Source organism: Homalodisca vitripennis, chromosome 5 (assembly GCF_021130785.1).
Source record: "Homalodisca vitripennis isolate AUS2020 chromosome 5, UT_GWSS_2.1, whole genome shotgun sequence".
NCBI classification, from domain to species: Eukaryota; Metazoa; Arthropoda; class Insecta; order Hemiptera; family Cicadellidae; genus Homalodisca; species Homalodisca vitripennis.
Window position 1 is genome coordinate 183,925,473 of NC_060211.1, and position 23,302 is coordinate 183,948,774.

Here is a 23,302-nt window from a genome sequence, read left to right on the forward strand (position 1 = left end):
AGTATGCTTTCATTAATAGACTACAGCTTGTACAGGTTTTAAGTTTTTTTAGTAAAAATATAACTCTAGACAACCGAGCACAAAGAGCATCTGTGTGATGTTTCCAGGTAAGCTTAGAGTCTAAGTTAATTCCAAGTAGCTTAACTGACTTAGTTACAGAACTGGTGCTTAGGCTAAAGATGATGTTTTCTGTCTTATCTTCATTCACACATAGGCCATTGGCAGAAAACCAGAGGTTGGACCTTTCTCTCATATATGTGATCATGGCTGCATTGATTTCAGGATTTAAGTTAGAGCACATTAACGTAGTGTCATCAGCATAAAGTACACATTTATTAGGAACAAAATTTGGAAATTTGCCCTGTTGTTCTATAATTCATCCAAAGCCTGTGTGAATTGTGAGTTATTATTAATGTAAAAAATATAGGTGTCGAAGGAAATATACTGAAATGTTTGTCGTACTTAAGCAACATACTTCTTAAAGAATACATTATGGTAAATGGTGTGGTGTAATATTTCTTTCCAAAGGTCTTAAAAAGATAAGAGATCTCACTTCCATGTAAGGATTGTGTAATGGAAATTGTGTATGGTATTAGAAGTTCTTTATGGTGATTTGTAGATATCACTACCATGCTAAATCTTTTGCTTAGTGTTACAATTGATCAATATTCTGTAGAAATGTCCTCACTTTGAAGAAAAACATTCAAATATTGGGTATTATTTGTCATTTTCAGAGTTTACTCAATGTCACATGTTAAATACTTTTCTGTAATATGTTTGTATAATATGAAATCAAATTAAGTTTTCTATGTATCATCTTTTTCTTGAATTTCTTAGGTATGAAGTTAACCCTTTCAGTACCAGACTTTTTTTGGAATATTAGTCTATAATGCCAAAGATATTTTTTCCAGGTGTTATCCAAAAGTGCCGTGGTATTTTTATCAATTTTCATACGGTTACTATAAAATGTCATAACTTTGTTATTTGTTGGTGAATTTTTATAATTTTTATTTTGTTCTGTACAAAAATGTGTATATTAACACTAAATATACTAAAAAAACTTCTTACACTACCAGAAACACAAAGAATAACGACAATAAAACTAAAAAAATATTTTTCTTTTTTCATTTTTAGGTTTTACACTTCACACTCAAACAATAATAAAAAATTCTGATACTCAATAAAGTCAATCACACTAAAAGAACACTTTATTTTAGACATATCCACTAATTTTTATAAAATGATCACCCAAAATAATAATATAGCATTTTTTTAACACCGTTCACTTTTTTATGAGGACCTAAAATGTATATCTTGATTAGCAAAGGTCCATTTCCTTAACTGATTTTACGACTTTTCTTATGAATGATAGCCATAATAATAATTATATAACACTAAGATAGAACGAAAAAGAATAGGTTTAACATGGTTTTGGCTATTTACAAATATTTTTATTGCAAAATAAATATCAGTTACAAAGTTGCCATTTAGGTACTCTTCCTCTACAACTCATCTAAGAATATTTTAATTCAGTGGGGACCTAGAAACATTCATAATACTTCACTACACCGAAACAGACTGACAATGAAAACTCGTCTTGGCTATGACGTCATTGACAACGGGCCAACTTGATCTTAAACTTTCATCATTTTTACTGATTGATCAGCTGTTTTTGTGCATCATATAACATGCTTAACAGAAAGTATGTTTATTCTTAATGTGAATTGGTATGAAATACATATAAAAATATTATGTATTATACTTTTAATATATTTTCTTAAACACGTCTGGTTACCCGGACGTCGGCACTGAAAGGGTTAAGTTAATGATGTTTGTATGGATTTTGTTTTAAAGAGGCTTTTCTTATCCTGTTGTGCTTTTGTACTTAACTGAAAGTATACATTACAGTCATAGTCTAATGTAACGCGAGTTCTTAACTTTTATCTACTTACTATTTTTCTTGTTATATTTTGAGAGTAATTTACTGTTACTGTGGTCATGGATTTGGCCACAAAATATGTCAATAAAATATTAAAAAACTAAAATGTTTCGAGGCTGCTTTTTTTACATTACAATCAATATTAAAATATGATGTAATAATGTGGGGAGAAGCTATTAGACTGGGAATAAAACTACAAAAAGATTTGTAATAATAAAATATGCCTCCTGCTACACTGCAGGCCTTTTTCAGAATAAAAGGTTTTAACACTACAATAATCACTTATGCATGAAACAGTGATGTATTTTAATACTCAGAATCAAATATATGATTTTCCATTACCACGGTCATGTAATGCAAGAAAGGAGACTTCTCAGTACCGTCATGAACTACATCTCTTTTGAAATTATCCGTTTTGAATCAACTGTCCCACATTTGTAAAGAGAAGATGCATTTTGTAAATGTATGAAAAACAAGTATAGTTAGAGAAAACTCACTATAGTGCAATATTGTGTCTGAAAATTGTCTAGACCAATTAATTGGCCTAGTCACGTAACTTAATAGTTGTTAGTTTTAGTTATTTGTATGTGACATTATGCTTTTACACGTGACACTGTATGTGTAGATACTGTTGATCGCATATACTGTTAAATACATATGTATCAATTTTGGGTTTGAAAAATATTTGTTATGTTAAATTCTTAGCTTTTAATATCACTTCCCTAAATACATAAGCAGTAGAATTTGTTATTGCTCCATGTGAACTTGCAGGCATTTACAGTATAAATTTTGCACATTTTGTAATCATGCTAAAATTAAATACATTAAATTAATACAGCTGAAGATAAAAATGTGAAATCTTTACATGTACATGAGTTACAGCTTCAGGGATTGACATGTTTTTATGTATAACAAAATGTATAAACATGTTATTTTCATAAATTATGTTGAATCAATGAGATGTAACTTTCTCAAGTCAGAAATTAATAATAATTAACATCTTACTCCCTGAAGCTCATGTACATTTTGTATAAATTTCACATTTTTATTTTCAGCCGTTACAAAATTGCCTAGAATTCTTTCTCCTTTAAATGCCTGTAATTTCACTTGGATGATAAGAAAGTTCCTAGTTTTTCTGTTTTCAGGAAAGTTATTTTAAAGAGCTGCAATTTAAATATAAAAAAATATTTTTCAAACCAAATCAATTTAATAGCCATTTCAACACGGTTTCATTACTAAATAAATGTAAGAAACTGAAGTGTTTGTTGTATGTGGTCGTTGAGTAAACACCTGTCAGCCCAAACAGCTGTCTGCTCAGGTGACATTTGACTTACTGCGCAGTTATTTTTACAGCGAGACGAGACGTACATACATTATTTACCTCTTACGTAATATTGTTATTGTGAATTATGAGTTTAGTTCGTAACTTTTGATCTTGTTACAAAGTTGTGATTCTTGAGAAATAAAATGAATGAAGATAGTCAATTGTAATGAAACGAATATTCGGATATAAATTTAACTAGATATTGTTTGAAGTAAAAGAATCCACTCTTGTTGTAAATATTGTCATTGATAAAGTTTGTATTCAAACACGAAAAATATTTCACTAAACACTTTATTTGTTATCAATAATAATGTCTACAAGTGTAAATCACATCAGTTAGTATATAAAACATGAAATAATCTATGATTTTCATTTCAGTTCAAAATCTGTCACAAGTTTTATTTCAATTAAAAGTTTTATATTTTCAAACTTACAGTATTAGCCTCTAGGTGACTTGTATTTTTCACTTTTGAGACATGTTTTAAACTAATTATAGCTCATCTTCAGTCATATGAAACCAAAGACGAATGGTTATAAAAAATGTTTAAAAATATTTCACCTTCAAGAATACAAATGTTATTGATATTGTTAAGTTAAATATACAAATGCTATTGTTTTTATTGTTAAACACACATTCTTGTTATTTGTTTATTTAGTTAAATAAAAATGTATTGATAAAATGTTTGTTTTAATCAACACCAATAGGTTTGAACTTAGAACTATTTTTTCAGACCAATGAATTGAAATAGTTAGTTTTTTCTTGACTTGAAGGGAAAACAATCCCCATATAATTTAAGTTGACATATTTTAAGGCAGAGCAATTAATTTTGAGTTTGGAAAATAATATTAAACATTTTAAATTTATAGCCTTTCAATATAACTTTGCTTAAGACAGAAAAGTTAAGTTATCTTAAAGGAGATACTTGTAGAGTTAAAGAGGGAAATGTAGAGTTATCTTAAAGGGCATAAATGTAGAGTTATCTTAAAGAGGTTAGATGTAGATTTATCTTAAAGAGGATAACTGTAGAGTTATCTTAAGAGGATAAATTTAGAATTATCTTAAAGAGGGTAAATGTAGAGTTATCTTAAAGGGAATACTTTTTTAGTTATCTTAAAGAGGATAAATGTAGAGTTATCTTAAATTAGATAAATGTAAAGTTATCGTAACCTTTTTTCCATTTTATGAGGAAACCTTTTTGACATTATCCTACTATCCTCCATTCTATGTATTTCACTGTATATACCGTTTTTTAATGGCTATTTCAGTGTCGATATAGGGCTATTAACTTTTGATGGGATTTCTACAACTACAATTCTACATCAGCTGCTTTTGTGTTTTATTTGTAATACCGATGTTGGCTTTCAAAGTCTGTCACGTCAGCAAATATGGCGTCTTCATCTAAGCTTCATTTTGTGATGCCATATGAAAAAGTATACAAAGGATGTACTGATAAATCAGTAAATGTTAGAAGATGAAAAACCCCTTATTTTGTGAAACGTGTAAAAGAAAATCTGGTTTACACCATTGACTTTGTTAACAAAATACCATAAATACTGGAAAAAAACGGACAGTTTACTTCTTAACATGATGTGTACTTATCTTAACTTAAGTGTTGATCAGTTAAGAGTCATACAAATTGTATACATTCCATCTGCTTCAGCTGGCTCTCTAGAAATTCTTTTTGATGGACAGTTCGAACAATCTCTTTTCAATGTTCTCTTTTGAATTATCTTTTACAGTAAAAGAGAATATAACTTCCGACCCCTCTCTTTGCTGTAACTTTTGAGTAGAAAGCCCTTCCCCTCAAGGTTAAACCTGGCAAGCACTTCAAAGTCAAAGTAAAAATATACATGGTAGCAAAAATATATTTAATTTCAATATGTCCGTTAGTAAGAAATATAGTAAAAAGCAGAAATAAAATTATTTACAATTTTAAAATAGCACCACCTAAATGGTGTCCATTTGTTAGCATATTCTTCAAGTAGAGCTGTTGAAACTTTTAGCAACGTCTGGTTAGGTCCCGAAGCAATAGCTTGGCTGATGAAGTTTATTTGTGTACAATTGTGAAGTAATAAAATGAAAGTCACAAATACTAAAATCAGGCTAACATGCGGGCCGAATAATATTTCCATTGCAAGAGGCAATGCAGTCACAAAATCTCTTCAAGTAATCCATGAAGAGATTTGCTATATGAGCAGTTACATCATCTTAGAACAAATTATTTTCCATGGCTAGTTGTTTTCCTTTCAGTTTATAGGAAAATTAGCCCACATCTCTTGGTTTATTGTTACAGGTTGCCCATCTTAATAAAAAAGGAAGGCTCGAAATGACGACTTAATGGGTGGTTTTGGTTGTTCCACACTACACTGTCGCTTTGGCAATATGTAAAGGGTTTGAATCCGAGCAATATCAGTAATTTGGTTTATTGACATAACCGCAAGATGAAAATGAAAAACATCACTCATTCCAAGTCTTCACCCATGAAATCAGTCATCTGTTCGGAAAATGTCTAATGATTTACGTTGTTTTACAATACATATCAACAACAATACATGTATTACTGGACCACTGATCCTTGGCTACTAAAATGGCATTGAGTAGGCTTAAGAATACGCCATTCCCCATAATCGCCCTTCACACGAAGGTACACATACGAAAATCATCAGAATATTTGTCAATCTCTATACAAATAATTTGAGTATACAATTGATGTGTTTAATAATGGTCTTATTGATAACGTAGCTACGGTAGAAAGGGTTGATTCAATTGAATTTTGAGTTTAGCACTGGTTCACCTTCCTTTTATTGCAGCATCTGGTATCTGACGTTGTCTCAGTCATGTTTTTCTGAAGAAATTTAAAGAAAGTTGACTACAAAAAAGCTCCAAACGAAACATTTACATTGTTTTGACATCATAGACACCTATAAATAGGTGAAGTGGTAGTCTCATTGTCTCATCAGGTACACGTCTCTGATGTCAAAACGATGTAAATGTTTCGTTTTGAGCGTTTTTGTCGTTGACTTTAATTGGATCTCTTCCGACGAACATGACTCCAGATTCCGGGAGTCAAGTCTGAGTTGGCGTCAGATACCAGACGCTGCCATAAAAGGAAGGTGAACCGGAGCTAAACTCAAAATTTAACTGTCTTATTGTTTCTCCATTCCAGAAACTCATTCTCTGTGTAGAATAGGTGATCTTCAAACCAAATTTCTCAACTTGAATTATTTCCCAACGACCTGCTTGACATGATCAGTTAGCTTATTACAGTAGACTGATCCTTTGTAAGGTTCTGTATTGGAATTGAGTTTGAAGCATTTCTGCTGTACTGTTGATAGTCTCCATCAAAGAAACAGAAAAAGAACTAGCACTGAACCCTGTGAGAATCCAAATTGACTCTTCTTAATCTGTAAAATAATTGTTATTAATATAACCACATCCCATTAAATAGTTCTTTATTGCAAATACTCAATGAATTCTGAAAGGCCTTTCATAACATTTATTTTATTTTAAAATGCTGTAGTTAAGTCTAAAAAGGATGCGCTCAATCTTTCTGTTATGCACTCACTTTAATACAGGTTGAATAAATTCAACTGCATGTGTGGTTGGTATCTTTTTTGTCAAGCAATTTACGTTTGTATAGAATAATTAAAATTTGTTTGTACTTGTAAAATACTCTTTCAAAAACTTAGAAAATTTATAAAATAGTAATATACAATAAAAACTTATTTTTTAATCAATGTTCTGATACTGCAGGATATTTGTTTTGTTGATAACCAGTCCTGGTGGAATTTGAGGAACAATAGTTGTAAGTTGTAATTCAGTCACTGTTGCAAAGAAGAACTCAAAAGAATTACTAATTAACTGGGATGGTAATTTTTTCCCATTTTGGTGGAAATCAACATGATTTATTCCTGTTGGTGCAGTGATTCAGTTCACTTTTTAAACCTGAAGTTTCTTTGTATTTTATGTTTAATCCCTCTAATCCATTGATTCAATTTATTTTCTTTTACCATCATTGTTTTAAGGACGAAATATAAAAATTGTGGATAAATATAGATACTCTAAATACTTGTACTTAATAATTTAATCAAGAATTGTACTTATTTATTGAACAGAAGATTGATGAATATCAATTTAGGATTCTTTCACCAATACTTTTGATTGAACTTATTTTAATATATAATTCACAACTCTATTTAAATTTAGCATTTTAATTGACTTTACTGACATTAAGTGATAAATGTGAGGGACAACTGCTATAGAAATTTGTACAATAGCTGTTTTTGTTTGCTATTTTTACTTAGTATTTTGTGAACAGAACTTTTACTCCTGCAATTTTGTAATTACTTCTAAATATTGTAATTAATGACAGTTTGTCACACTTTTGAAATATTTTGTAACAAAGAAGAAAATTAGCTGTTCATTTTATACTTTATGCCCGTAATATTGGAAATAAAGTAACCACCATTTTGTTGCATTAATAAAAAAAATGTCTTCGTTTGATATTTCTTCTTTTTCGATTTATTATTTTAGAAAGTTACATGTATAGATAAAGGCGTTGTTATTTTATACATTTGTTGAAACATTAGTTGTTGCTAAATTAGTTAGTTGCCTTTGGATTTGTCACTTCACCGATAAACCTACAATTTCTACTGTTAGAAAACCAGGTTTTTCTGGATTACAATTATTTTTATCACTAAAAAGTCTCTTGTATTTACTAGCTTTGGTTAAACCCACAATGCAGTAATGATGTGTCTTAGATGTGTATATAATTCTAGGTTGGCAGAGATGTTTTTCTAAATTTATTGTCGTCACTATTAAATTTTGTAACTTTGTAATGTTACATACAACAGCAAAGTATATATTCAATGATTATATTATAGTATTTATTAAGTGCCTAAAAACCAAAACAAAAATTATTGTATTTGTACAGAGAGCTTATTTTTAACAGATGCCTTGGAAATGGTATAGCGCTAAAAAAATATTCTTTTGGCAGATGATGTTTATGTAGTCACTTCTTTCTGTAAGTAGACTTTGTAATCTCAAGATTTCCTTCCCTCGGTTCACCACATCTTGTCTACCGTTATTAGCACAGAAACTCAGAAAAGGAATAAATAAAAAGCCAGCTTCTGTTTGTTGCCAAGTGTATAATAGAACATGTTGCATAAATACATCTACTATGAAAACTATTTACAATATTGATCTGTCGGGTGGAGCAGGGCAGAGGCGCAGAAGAAAGCAACGCAGGAAGACTAGCAGTCTAGGTCTGGGCAGGGCGGGCAGAAGCGAGAGCAGCAATCTTGTAGTTCCGTTTAGAATTGGTCCAAAAACTAAGTTTAGTAATGATGTCACTAGATACAATCGTTTAGTTGGATGGTCTACATTGCCAAAGGAGATATAAACATAAAAACTGTCAAGCCTTTAAAGACATGTAGTAAAACGAGTTGACACTCCTGTGCTAGGTGGACCAGAACGCATTTCCGTGACGGTAGTCTTGATTTTTGGTTATCCATCGTTTCGTGATTAACAAAAATAGTTCTGTTGATTGTTCTGAATCGTGAAATGCATTCTAGTACACGTTTAATATATAGATCTTTTAGACTCAAATACTGTACAGGATTTAGACAAACATACGTAAGTAAAAATACAGTAAAAACAGGGTTCCCACCTGTCTCTCGCATTAATACTTAGAAAATCACATAGAGACCGTTAGACCTGGGCGAGACAGGTGGTTACCTCCCCAAGTGTATTAAAAATAGAATACTTTTGCTCCCAAAAACTTAAATAAAAAATACTATTTTATATAAATCTAGATGAGGTTACCTTATATACACTCTAAACTGATTTCTTAAACGACGTATCAAACTCTTAACGTTAATTTACCTAAATCATTTTGATCTTTTCTCCGTTTTGACAGTTTTCTTACAAAATTTGACTATAGACGAGTTTATTGTTTAGGGTGAAAAATGAAATCGTGGTGGAAGTTGTACAAACGACATCCAAAACAAAAACGCTGATTGTTTATTAGTTATCTAAGCAAAGCGACAGATAACAAACGAATAGTTCTTTCCAAATAATAACAACTGTTTGTACTGTGATTTTGTGTCTAACTTTGACAACGACAGCGATAACGACAGCGCAGCGTCGCTCGCGTCTGCTATAGCAATAGAAAAATAAACATTTAACATTTCTCTACTACAACCTTCGCTTACCGTAAATAACGCAAGTGCAAATGCGACATTTAGGGCTAGATTACATTTTCAATTTCACTTAGATACATAGGAACACATAAGAACTTTTGCAACACATAGTTATGGGCTAAATACTTGTTAGTTTTTGAACTACACGAACATTACAGAGTATGTACACTTACTTAAGACTTAAAATAATATTTTTTTCAATATTCACAGAACCAAATTTTAAGAGAATAGAAATTATTGATATCACAGTCTGGTGATACTTAAGTGTCACTTAAGTATTGATTATATTTCCATTAAAACCGATATGTACAACTCAATCTACCGCATAAACACACTAGCCAGGGTGTGTCATAACTGAACCTCAGTGCGATCGGTATATAACGGCAAAGAACTCCTAAAAAGCAAAATCAAACTTAATACATTAAAACGCTATGAACATAAAAATAGATGCCTCCAATAATCTAGCCCTAATATAAAATCCCTGGAATACTTATCTTTGTCTCAACTATTGGTGTCGAATTTTCACCCATAAATTTTATTGATCACATTTTTAAACGGATATAAATTAATATGCACCGCATACTTACACAAAATACAGGGCTGGTACTAAATATGAAGCACGTACAGCATTATTATTACTTCTCAACATTTTAACGTTCTTTTACGTTCCCTTATTGGTAATAAATTACTTGTAAATATTGAACATGTTTAGAAAATTCATTAAACAAATTTCTGATTGGTTCATTTTTTAATGCATTCTATAAATATAATAAATAATGTGTCCAAAGAAAGTCACTGTTTGAAATGGGCATGTTTCTAGACTTCCATTTTAAGTTTTCCTACCCAGAATTAATTTTTTATGCTTTACGTTTAGTAAAAATTTCTAAAAGTATAAAACTAATGAGAGTTTTGAAACTTAACGAGAAACATAAAAATGTCAACTCATTATGAGTGTATACTATTTATGCTTTAAAATAAAATTCAAAGTGTAAACAAACAAAAATATCAAATATTTGTAACAGTGACATATGTTGACAATAGAAAGCTAAAACGCACCTCTTCAGGATTAAAAAACAATTTTTAGCTTTGGTTATGATACTTTTTATTTTGTTAAATACATTATTTTAATTGATAATTTTTAGAGGCATATTTGTTTTGGCCTTAAAACTTCTCAAAATAAATTAGCAGTATCTTAAGTAAGCTTAAAGAATTGCACCATTTTGATTTTATATGAAACTGCTTTTTGCTTGAATTTTAGTTTGTCAATCAATAAACGTATATGGAATTCTGAAAAACTATGAACCAACAGAGAGATAGTGGCTTGTACGTGCTTCACTTTTGAGACAAAAGCTTTAGAATAGAAAGAGAGAAGTCTCAAACCACTCTCGCTCATTCGCTCACTCGCTCGCTAACTCACACGCTCACGACTATATTATTACTTACAGTTTGGTTCCAACAACAATTAAAATATAGTATTTAATTAATCGTTAATTATCTTTATTTAAATTTCAACTATTGTATACTATTCTCTAGGGGACTGGCCACCATTACTCATACTGTGCCATTGTATTATAGTAGTTTTATGTACATAGATACACGTTCGCTAAGTACACGTATTGCGTTACGCAACATCTCTCTCTGAACCATACAAAAATGGAACCAAAATGGCGACACAAAACGACAACACAGCATAGGAATATATTAGCTCGGTGTAAATACCACAGTTAATGTTTTCTACCAAGTGATACCAGTGACTTTTTCCAGCAAGTGTTTTCAAGGAAATAAACCCAATTTTCAACTTTATAAAACACCCAAGTTTTGGAGAAAGTAAGTTTAAAACTAAATAAGGTATAGTAATTTTAAACTAATAAAAACAATTTTAGACCTATTTCTCTATTTTACCTGTTTTGAGTATAAATTTATTTTCAATCATTTTTTAAAAATTTCAAAACAATAACTTAGGTAATGCATATTGAAAACATAAAAAACTATAATTTTTAGGAGGTTCAGCAATTAGTTTATGTTTTTAATATAAATTTTCCCAGCAATGTTATGGATTTTCAACTTATGTTTTTGATAATTTACATTAGAATTTACAACGAGTACAAGATGGCTTGGAGTCGATTTGTGCCGCCTACAGGAAAAATATAAATATAAAACAGAAAATAAACTATTCAATCCAAGTACAGATATAATTTACAATATCTATAATTTAAAATACAAAATAAAGGAACATAGATACGCCGAGAGAAAGTATCTATCCAGTAAGGTACAGCAAGTTAAGATAAAAATAAATAGTCCTGTAAGAAAGACAAAACTCGCTACCGGAGGAACGTGTCCGCACTAGGTGTCCATCGTGAACGTCTCTCTCCGACCGAATGGCAACTAAGATTCAAGTGAAGGAACATAACTATAGTTTGTGGAGCGGGGCGGCGAGGCCGTTCACTCGAAGAGTGCCAAGATGTCGTCGCTGGTGTGAGCTCCCGGGGTGCCCATGTTGCCGTTGCTACTGGCTCCACTCGACGGGGGTGTTGCCAGATCAGGGGGGTCCAAGTAAGACAGGAGCTCCATCGGGTCAACAACGTTATCGGGCAGCAGCTGCGGAACAAACGGAATAGTAAGTACAAAAGCGAAACTAACAAAGCAGTTTTATGAGAACTTCACAACTTTGGGTGAACTCTTTTTTTAACTATGTACTAAAGTAAATCTCACTTGGTTAAATTTGCTCAAAACGTGTATGACAAGAAGTCTCATAACACATCTTTTCGTGTTTTGTTGTGAATTGTAAGAACTGATGACAACTGCTGTGCTTCATTCATCGTTCTTGGCTTCCTTCTATCGATCCAAAACTGGTTTTTGTAGCTACTGACTGCCATTTTGGAATGTACACTGTTGCATTTGACAGGGTGTTCCGCTTGAGCAGAGTGCAACTCTTGAGGCCGATGTGTAAGCTTTGCTCCTACGTTGTGTTGAGTGTTACATTGTTATTGTTACATTGTGATGCGAGTTAAATGATATGTTTAAAGTTGCAGGCGACTAATAGGATTTTTTTTACTAGTGATCGAATCTAAGCTAGATAAGTGCTTCAAAATGTTTCACACTTAAAAAACATTTTGAAATTGGTGAATTCCATATTTGGTATGGTCATGCATTTTCATTTGTAAAAAAATATACAAATCTTTAAAAACATTCAGGTTTTTATAAATTTTGTCCTATAATAACTTCAAAACCTAAATTCAAATAGAACTTTAAATAAATTAAACTTTATTTTTTGGTGGTTTTATCACGCTAGGGGAAAGTAAGAGATCTATATTCTGGTTCTAAGGGGTAATACTCACATTGAGAGCTTCTTGTCCTTGGCCTTCACCATCGATGACTGCCGCAGGGTCAAAGTTCAGGTCACTGGGGATGTCGTTGTCAGTAGGCGGGGGTACGGAGTTTTCAGCAGTAGTGGTAGGGGGTACAGAGGGGGGGCCGCTGCCATTGCCCCCACCTCCCCCTCCGCCGCTGCCCGGTGTGCCTCCTGGTGTGTGAGGGGTGTGCGGCGTGTGGGGGAGTGTGTGGTGTGTGGGGCATCTGAAAAAAAAGGATGATTAGTATATGATTGAATATATTTTATGAGTTACACCCTTAGACTATCATGTCTGTTGTTTTGAAATTGTACACAGATCGATCCATAACAACACCGCGTTTCAAAATGCTAACTATCCAAAAATGAATCTATGAACTGAAGTCAAAATCCTTGGGTTCATTAATTAAATTCAAACATCCCCACTGCATGTTTCACAAATAGTTAATCATACACAACGACTTTATCAATACTAATTAGTGTAATAATTATTACTCACTTGTTCATTGAGACTTTTCTCCATGGCATTGAGAGGATCCAGGGAGTTGACGGACTCACTGAGATGGCTGAGTGGTCCGCTAGAGAACTCATTGTTGCTGCCAGGAGTGTTGGAGTTGAAGTCGTAGCCTCGCCCCATGGTACTGGAGTAGGAGGGCGGACCAGAGTTCATCATGGATCCACTGGCAATACCTGTGGCGGAACACAACACTTGAAGAGCGGAACTTAAAACTGTAGTTATTAAATCAATCTCACTTCAATAACCAAATGCTTGGCACTTTTTATCTTACCATGTACAAGCCTAATGTACAGTATTGCTGAATAACAACATTAGTGCAACACAAGATAAGCACCTTGTGCTTGTGACGTGACTGTGGCGTCATCAGTGCTAACAGTGATGCCATACCTGAGACTGACCTAGCATTGGTGATGAAACCGTCCAACACAGTAAGGAACACATTTCACAAGCGCTGACTCACTTATCTCTCACCCAATACTGAGTCAAACCGGGAGGAACTAGAGTCAGCTGGCTCATAGCTCAAGTCAACATTAAACTTTTATAGTAATTGAGATGATAAAAATTGAAGTCACTTGGAATCTTTCATTAAGTGAGATACGTGATTAAACAGCAAAGAATTTGGTAGCTTGCACAGATGTGCATTTTTTGGTGCCAACCAAGTGGTGGCTTGTACAGAAAATTATTTCGGAGAAGGGCTGACACACCGGGTGATTTAGGAGCTATAAAATACCCTTGAAAAACTCAGACTCAGGAATCTTTCCCCGGGAAATGGTTGAGATTTAAGATTTCATAAATGTGTACTAACTTAAAACAAACTACAGGATATAATTTTAATGTCTTTCAAATTTCAGGGGGGGGAGATGAGCACCCTGAGCCCCCCTTTATACACGCCCGTGCAATCAAGTGCGACATGCGCGTTGATAGGCCTCAACATGTAAGCGAAGTGAACGCTAACACTGAATTGTCTCCAAAAATGTCTGATAAAAAATACAAAACTATACAAAGGTGATTTATTGAAAATTACTAAGACAAATCAATATTAAAACTTCTGATTTTAACAAAACTATAATTTTAAACAGAGTATTTGCTCAAATATGTCAACTTTATCTTTGAAAATTAGAATTATTGGAGGAATATTATTAAGACAAGTAAGAGTCCTTTCTGGAGTCAAGCATATTATATGACAAGTCTAACACAACGTTGATATAAAAGTAGGATAGATCTGAGGGCATACTGGTAGTACTTACTATTCATGTCTGGAGGAATGTACGGACTCATGGACTGACTCATGTCCCAGTTGCTCATCGTGGGCAGAGTCATGCTGCCAGGACTCATGGCCTTGTTGAGTCTCTTGGCTCCGCACGATTCACTGGTGTCGTCCTCTGACTTGATGCTGATGCCACCGTTCCGCGCCGGCTTCCAGTTGGCCGCCGAATCGATGGTGACCTCCTCCACGTCCGAGGAGGTCAGAGTGTTGAGGATTCCCCACATGTACTGGTCAACTTCCAAGCCCTCCAGCTGGGCGGGTTTACTGCAAGGAAATTGAGTCGGTTAATTAAACTCCACATCGGCAGTTAATGAATTTTCAATAAGAAAATTGGATTGGTTACAAAAGTAAAAAACTTTGCCCAATTGACAAAGATGAAAAGATTTCTGAGAAGTCCAAAAATCCAAAATCTTACTTGCAAACTGGACACCTCCAAGAGCCTCTCTCGCAGTTGAGTTGCAGGTACGACTCGAGGTCAAAGCACTGGATGTGTTTACAGTCATGCCCTCTTGCCGGCAGTGTGATCTTCTTGAACGTGATTGGACATTTCAGTGAAACCTGTGAAGTGAAATAACAGTTGAGTTGTGGTAGCGATGAGGTGTTTCACATGAACAAAGAGAGTTAGGAACCAGTTAGGAAATGAGAATTTAACAAAGAAAAATTGAACTGACCTTAAGGGCTGTTTGCTCCACGCCATCCCTGTCAGGACAATTGAGGCCTGAGGATGCTGTATTGCTGAAATTGCGTTTGATCTTAGCAATACAGTGGTCCGCAGTGAGTAGCCTCTTGCGGAGCAGACCTTGCAGCACACTTCGGACGCTCGGCCTGTGCACCAGTTGCAGCACAAACAGATGCGACTGCAGACAAACATATGTTTTATTATTATTCTGTTTGTAAAAAAATGGTCAATTGTAGAGTTTTAGTTTTGAATACCAGTTTTAGGGTTTGTATGTTAAAAATTGATTAGCTATAGTACTCATAAATATATTTTATAAAAATAGATGTTGTGGAAATTTGATTTTTTCAAGGAGAGGTTGATTCCCTTACCAAACAGAATAAGGGGGAGAGTCAATACACTATAAGATTGGTGGTATTAATAAAGTGCTACAGTTTTAAGACAGGATTTGAACATATGTTATCTCTAACTCAAATCCAATGTCTGATGGCTCAGACCGCTCGGCCATTGGCACTCCCAAGAGGAACACTTGGAACATCAGATATTGCTAGCACTCTCTCAGACAGTTGTTACAGATCAGCAATTACAGAATCCATTCATTACTGTATCTGTGCCAAGTAAAGTTGTGATATTTCTCACCATGTCACTAAAGAACACAGCATTACATCTTTCTCTTTCTCTTTTTGAGAATGATTTTGGCCTTAAGCATATTCAAAACTACAGGATTCGTCTGAGTGGAGCAAGAAAGACAACTCACACAACAACAAGCGGAGACTGTGATCTGGATGGTGTTTCTGCCTGGCTGGCATACTTCCTTCAGATACAGAGGTTTATGGGAGGTCTTGTTCTCGCCTCGGTCGATGGTGAGAGGCGTGGCATTGACAGAGACCTGCACGCTGGCTGGCCAGTTGGTGTTCATCTGCCGGTCCTCGTGGTGGAAACACTTTAGCTGCAGCTCCAAGTCCGACCTGCAATGTCATACGTTATCTTAGGGCTTTTATCTACATTTTGTCATCAATTGTAGGATCACTTCTTGTTTTTGTTGGTGGTTTTTTTCATCCTTAGCTAAGGTATTCTGAGATGGACTTTTAGTTCACGAGTATAACAGAAATTATTAGAACATTTATAGTAAAGTAAAATTTGAAGATTGTTTGTGAACTGCTTCAACATAACATGATGAGTTTAAGGAAGGAATAAATAGAGGTACAAAAACCATGCGTAAAATCAGAAGTGTGAAAAACAAAAGAGGTGAATTTGATGTTCTGAATCTTTCCAAAAAACGGATGTTTGTTTAGAAATGAGGTAAAAAGAGAAAATGAAGAATGACGAAGAGTTGAAAAGTGCAGAAAAAAGAAGCAACCCACAGATCTGTGAGAAAAGGGATGACTTACCTCCACATGAGCGTCTGGTGGACTGTGGGTTTGAGCTGGAAGACGTGGTTGCTGACGGCCAAGTTGTGCTCAAGCCTGAAGGGTGGCAGGATGATTCCGTCTCGTACAGGAAACGTTAGTCTCAGCTCGTCATCTTCTGTAACATAAATAAATGTACAACTATAGTAAACGTTTAAAACACGATTAAGACAATCTAAAATGTTTATCTCCCCTTGTGCTAAAGGGTGGGCAGCTCTTCTAGATCAGAGTAAGGAGGACTTAAGAATGGTATTAGGGATGTTGACAGGATATGACCACCTGAGGAAACATTTTATGAGGGTGGGCCTTAGCCAGACTGACGATTGTAGACTCTGCGGAGAAGAGGAGGAATCAGCGGAGCATATTTGGCTAAACTGTCCTGCCATATCAAAAGTTTGGAAAAGATTCCTAGGCGCATATCTCCTCAGCCCCAAGGATATCAGAGAACAGGAGCCCTCAAATTTGATCGGCTTCTGTAAAAGTTTCTGAATCTGAGGACACTAATATAAATAAGGGAAGCTTAAAGGTTCTTTTTAGGACCATTTTTTCCCTCAGGATAAAAAAAAGTAAACATTTGACACATTATGTTAGTGGGAGCCAACATTCTGGTTTGGGAAAATATCAAACTAACATACTATAACACAGTAATATGGTTATGAATTAATTTGTATAATGAGGATATTTTTCTGACAGGATAATATAACAAAATGATTTATTTGTTAAACAAATGCTGTTCAGTTTCAACTGCAACTTAAATCAATTTAGTATTCAAAAAGAACAGCTCAAGGTTCTATATTGCACATCTGTCCATTTATTATACACAATATTGATGTTTACTTTCACTAAATTGCCTTTTGGAAACTCCCCATTGTATAGTGAAATAGCCACTTCACTTTCTTCAATGCTTTCAAATGCAAGAGGCAGAAAAAACAAATTTCATACAATTTCTCTTAGATTGCTATCTTTCCTCGGGAAGCTTTTCCATCAACGTTAAGTCTGATATGATTTTCCCTAGCTGTACCAGATTATTTATTGTGTCTAAAAGGGTAGAATAGAAATTAATTTTTAAATAGCTATATATTGTTTTGAACATTTATTTAATTAAGAATAAACACCATTTCAGTTAGTCTCTTAAAAGTTTTCAATTAAAAATGTCAAATTGAAGAAGTTTGTTAACAATTTTCCAAATAAATTTATTTAAAAACAGTTTCACCATGCTTTTTTCTTTAAGGGTATGACATAGCTAATAATTTAAAAAGTCTGTAAACTAGTCTTTGATTTTTTAAAAATTAAAATTCAACTAATCTTTTCTTATGAATGTTAAAGCAACTGAGTTTTTAGTAAGAAATTACAATTACTTTCTGAAGTAATGTTAACTTATTGTGAAATACCATGAATATATTTACGTACACTGATAGTAAAATAGTTTTTGTAAGATATTTATGCATTACTATCATTATACAAGTACAAAAGGAAGAAAAGAATGCTATAAAGGTTTAGAGTTTAGTTATGTTTTAACAATAACCATCAGTAATCCATTTTGAAGGTAAACCTTCAAAGCTTTAGCTTTTAAAGTGCAAGTAATTCCAACTGAAATGATGACTGAAGTGATTGGCTTAGCAAGAATCGAAGAGTATGAAAGCAAAACAACAACACAATGATCAGTTAATGCCCAAGGCACTTGTCATGGTTACTGTTATCTTTATGGAGTTTTATCTTTATCAAACAATAGTCAGCAAATGGTCTTGCCATCTTGTGGAACTGTTAGTTTAAATCATGTCTTCTTATCTTCGAGCAATAAAATCTTGGGTCTTTGAAACAACTTCGTTGATACTTATTCATACAAACTAAAGAAAAATGATTTTGCAACATTGTTTCTGGCAATACTGACAGGTCAGTTTGTTTCATATTCTTACAAGTGTTCTAATAATTTGTTGTCAAATTTTAAAATACTTAGTTGGCTATGATTCTGGTTTACTGTTGGATAATGTTTGAATATTTAACACCAAAGGTAAAAAATGTAAAGACAGGAGCAAGGAGGTAAAGGAAAAGATAAAAGTGACTGTGAGTGAGTGAATTTGTGAAAGATGATGACGTGTCTGAACATGTTTTGATACTATCAACACTATCAGCCCTGGTGATGATTCTTAGTAGCATATTTACACTTGCTGCAGAATAGAATAGATGATTGGGGCTGAAAACATTAATGTGTTAACATTTAAGTTCTAGAGGCATCAAAAATGATTCAAAATATAACTGAACTGATCTAAAAGCTTTCTTTTGTGTTATTATCACTATTATGAGGACTTCACACTTACTCTGTACAGGGAGAGGAGGCTTGAGTTCGTTGAAGTTAGGCTTGATATCAGCGTTGGGACTGATGTAGGGGGGCATGCTGGTGGCAGGGGTGAGAGGGGGCGTGGGGTTCCCGGGAATGGGGCTATGCTGGTAACTGCCCCCTTGCTGGAACTGACTGGCCCCGTACTGGGGACCTGCGCTGCCCTGGTGGGGAGGGAACTGGCCGAAGTACTGCCCCGACTGACCGCCGGAGGTGGTGTAGGGAGGCGTCGTCTGCCTCATGACTCCGGTGGAGCCCCGGGCCCCGGTCGTTGCCCCGGTCGGTCCGAAGACTCCCCCCGCTGCCCCCATCGTCTGCTGTGGTGGGTATTGTCCTTGGAATCCCGGCCTGCCGGCTCCATACCCACTTGAATACTGCAACACAGAATAAAAACATAATCATAAATAATGTCTCAACTTACACGTTATACGTGTTGAAGCTTTTTATCCTCACAGAAGCTGAACAAATTTGAACATAACCTCCAGTATGGTGGCTGACTCAAAACTAAGATAGCCTTTCAAAATATGGCTTCAATAAAAAGCGGTTGTTACGTTAAATACAGCTGAAAATTTAAATAAAATAATGTTATAGAAAAAATTATATAGAGGACCTTAATTTGCAATTTAATATACCATTTAAAATCAAATGGCATTCTCATTATCAAGTTTGACTCTGTAAAACAATTTCAATGATTGTTAAAAGTGTATTATATTGGCTACACATTTTTACACACTATGATATGTCTGTACTTGCTAAATTAAACTTAGGACCAGTAAAGTACTTAGGACGGGGTACAGTACCTGGGGGGAAGGTTGAGGGGGGAACCCCGGTTGCATGGTGGGGGAAGGTCCCGGAGTGGGGTACGCTCCTTGTCTCTTCTGGGACATGTGCATCGCAGGGCTAGGATACGGAGCTAGCCTCCTAGGATACACTTGGTGCGCTGGCCCTTGCTGTGGAAAAACCAAGAAGTTAGACCTTAAATTATATTAATTACTGTTTCATTAAGGGGCACTTTGTAAAGATCTTCCTTTTTTGTAAATTAGGTTATACGAATAGAAGCTTTTTACCAAAGTAGAGTCTAAGAATAATCTACGACAAACAGTAGCGGGATGATTGGTGGTGATGATGAAATCATTTGCTTATTTCGATGATATCAGAACTTAGCTATAAAAACAAAGATGTGTTATCAACTTGACCCCTGAGTCACATGTTGTATGATTGCTCTGATATATCTGATATTGCAGTATAACCAGAGCTGGCATTAACTGATCTCTACTGCTCAGAACAATCATCTCTTAAATTTTACTGTGATTATACCGATCTCACTTTTTCACTTATTCTATTAAATGTAGTACTTCATTACTTGAAGAAAATGTTTGATTTTAATAAAATACAAGATATTTTCATGACCATTCTGACTTCAAAGTAGTATTACGGATATTAACTTTAATCTTAACTGTAAAAAATCCATGCCAAGGTCAACTAGCTTTTTGGGTACCGTACTTTCTACATTTATGGCAATTTTAACTGAATAAATAATACATTTACAGAAAAAACAGTCCAAATGCATTTGAAAATAACTGACTTCCTGGGCAGTCTTGTGAATTAGATGACTGTAACCTACCTTGCTTAAACGCTTGGTGAAGGTCATTGTTTTGTCTTTTTTATTTGCAAGTGGATATATCTTTGATAACTGAGACTAAAGCTGTGCAAGTTGCAAGCACTAGTTTTGAGAGACAGTAGCCTTCCTTCAGAACTTAGCTTAGATCCAACTATGAAGAATGTTAAAGACCTGGATTGGTTTGATGGCTTATCCTATAAGAGTGGAATGGTACACGTCAATACAGGAACAATACGGTACATAAAACGCTACTTTTTTGTGCCATCAGTGACCCTTCATATTTTTAAATTTAAATGTACTTAAATTTGTATATCATTTTCAAAGTCTTGAGAAAATAGAGCTAAAAATTACATCTTTCAAGTGAGGGTCCCAAAAATGAGTTTTACATCCTTTCCAAAACCGATGTGAAGAGGGGTTAGATGAAGCAACTACTATTACTACACACAAACGTAAAATTCCAAAAAGAGTGGTATATTGCTTCATGTATAAGCTCTTGTGTGTTTGTACAGGGGAAGTTTCTATTAAGAAGTGTAAAGTAACCCTTGGCACAAAAAAGCGTTAAAAAATGTTGAGCCAACCAGGAACGTTTTTATAGCCTGTACGATAGTTGACCTTGAAACATTTACACTGGCATGAATACACAAGTAAAGTATTCTGTTGACACTAACCTGCATGCTCATTTTGCCCATCCCGGGTGCCATGCCTCCGGACATCATGTTGCCGTGCATGGGGCCCGATCCCTGCCCCATCATGCCCATGTTCCCCATGGAGCTCATGGGGTTCATGCCGTTCATAGGTCCCATGGGTCCGTGGGATCTCTGGGCTCCGTAACTTCCCCCGTACTGCTGGCTACCTTGTGGTACCTGCATCTGCAACAAGGAGAAGTGGCTTCCTCTATCACTGCACTAGCAACAGTTACAAACTATTAGTTAACATCCTAACACCGATATACCGGAGATATATAAACTTGAGGCCGACATACCTGAGACCGACACATTTGAGGCTGATATACCTGAGAATGATATACAAGAGAAGGTATTTTTATGGCAAATACAAAAAGGGAGTGTTAAGGGTAAACAATTTAAGATAGATTTTTTCTTATCAAAATTTACCACCAATAGGACAGTAACAAATAGCAATCATACGAGTCATACAGTTATAAACAGTCCAAGCCATGAAACCAGTCTTATATGCTTTTCAAATGTAATTTTCAATCCTTTAACTCCATCCTTTATCATCGAGGTTGGTCTAGACACATTTACATATGTCCACGAGGTTCGATACTGGAGCTCTAATGTTATTCCAGTACATAAACACCCTTGACTCAGATAATCTTTGAAGCTGACTCCAAAGTAGGATTACATAATCGGCCTACTATTCAAGTCTACAACTACTGCAGTGTTGAAGGTACCTTAAGAAATTTAGAGCACAAAACTATTCTTTTCAAATTTTCAACTTATTTTCATTTTTATTGATTTAGGTACCTATCTTATGTGATTGATCACTCAAAACAGTAGGAGCAAGGTTTTCTTGTTGTGTTGTGGTTCTCTAGTTTGTTTGATCACTTGACAAAGTTGGAGCAATGATTTTCCATGTTGTGTTGTGGTTCTCTAGTTTGTTTGATCACTCGAAACAATCAGAGCAAGGTTTTTATGTTGTGTTGTGGTTCTAGTTTGTCTGATCACTTGAAACAGTTCGGAGCAAGGTTTTCATGTTGTGTTGTGGTTTCTAGTTTGTTTGATCACTTGACAAAGTTGGAGCATGATTTTCATGTTGTGGTTCTCTAGTTTGTTTGATCACTCGAAAAACAGTTGGAGCAAAGGTTTTTATGTTGTGTTGTGGTTCTAGTTTGTCTGATCACTTGAAACAGTCAGAGCAAGGTTTTCATGTTGTGTTGTGGTTCTAGTTTGTTTGATCACTCGAAACAATCAGAGCAAGGTTTTTATGTTGTGTTGTGGTTCTAGTTTGTCTGATCACTTGAAACAGTTGGAGCAAGTTTTCTTGTTGTGTTGTGGTTCTCTAGTTTGTTTGATCACTTGACAAAGTTGGAGCATGATTTTCATGTTGTGGTTCTCTAGTTTGTTTGATCACTCGAAACAATCAGAGCAAGGTTTTTATGTTGTGTTGTGGTTCTAGTTTGTCTGATCACTTGAAACAGTCGGAGCAAGGTTTTCATGTTGTGTTGTGGTTCTCTAGTTTGTTTGATCACTTGACAAAGTTGGAGCATGATTTTCATGTTGTGGTTCTCTAGTTTGTTTGATCACTCGAAACAATCAGAGCAAGGTTTTTATGTTGTGTTGTGGTTCTAGTTTGTCTGATCACTTGAAACAGTCGGAGCAAGGTTTTCATGTTGTGTTGTGGTTCTAGTTTGTTTGATCACTCGAAACAATCAGAGCAAGGTTTTTATGTTGTGTTGTGGTTCTAGTTTGTCTCATCACTTGAAACAGTTGGAGCAAGGTTTTCATGTTGTGTCGTAGTTCATAGCAAGGGAGACTTACGGGACTGCAAGTCTTGAATGTAAATGTTTATTTTATGTGATAAAGTTAACCTTTCTTAATGATATGAAGAAAGCTCTGATTTCCTTGTTGTCACAACAGCACAAATGCTACAACTGCAGCGTCTCGATTTTTAACGAGCTATCTCTGTAAGTATTTTGAAATT

General features: G+C 34.6%; 1 protein-coding gene across 1 annotated transcript in view; it reads right to left on the reverse strand.

Annotated features, from left to right (window-relative positions):
• Positions 1 to 8,391: 8,391 nt before the first annotated feature.
• Positions 8,392 to 23,302, reverse strand: part of LOC124363313 (zinc finger MIZ domain-containing protein 1) — a 78,568-nt gene continuing 63,657 nt past the window's right edge. The window contains 12 exon segments of the mRNA XM_046818553.1: positions 8,392 to 12,062; positions 12,803 to 13,018; positions 13,020 to 13,040; positions 13,313 to 13,503; positions 14,578 to 14,861; positions 15,013 to 15,155; positions 15,269 to 15,454; positions 16,031 to 16,241; positions 16,665 to 16,800; positions 19,001 to 19,394; positions 19,821 to 19,970; positions 21,310 to 21,510. Of these exon segments, the coding sequence (XP_046674509.1) occupies positions 11,907 to 12,062; positions 12,803 to 13,018; positions 13,020 to 13,040; positions 13,313 to 13,503; positions 14,578 to 14,861; positions 15,013 to 15,155; positions 15,269 to 15,454; positions 16,031 to 16,241; positions 16,665 to 16,800; positions 19,001 to 19,394; positions 19,821 to 19,970; positions 21,310 to 21,510 (2,289 nt within the window). The 3' untranslated portion in view covers positions 8,392 to 11,906.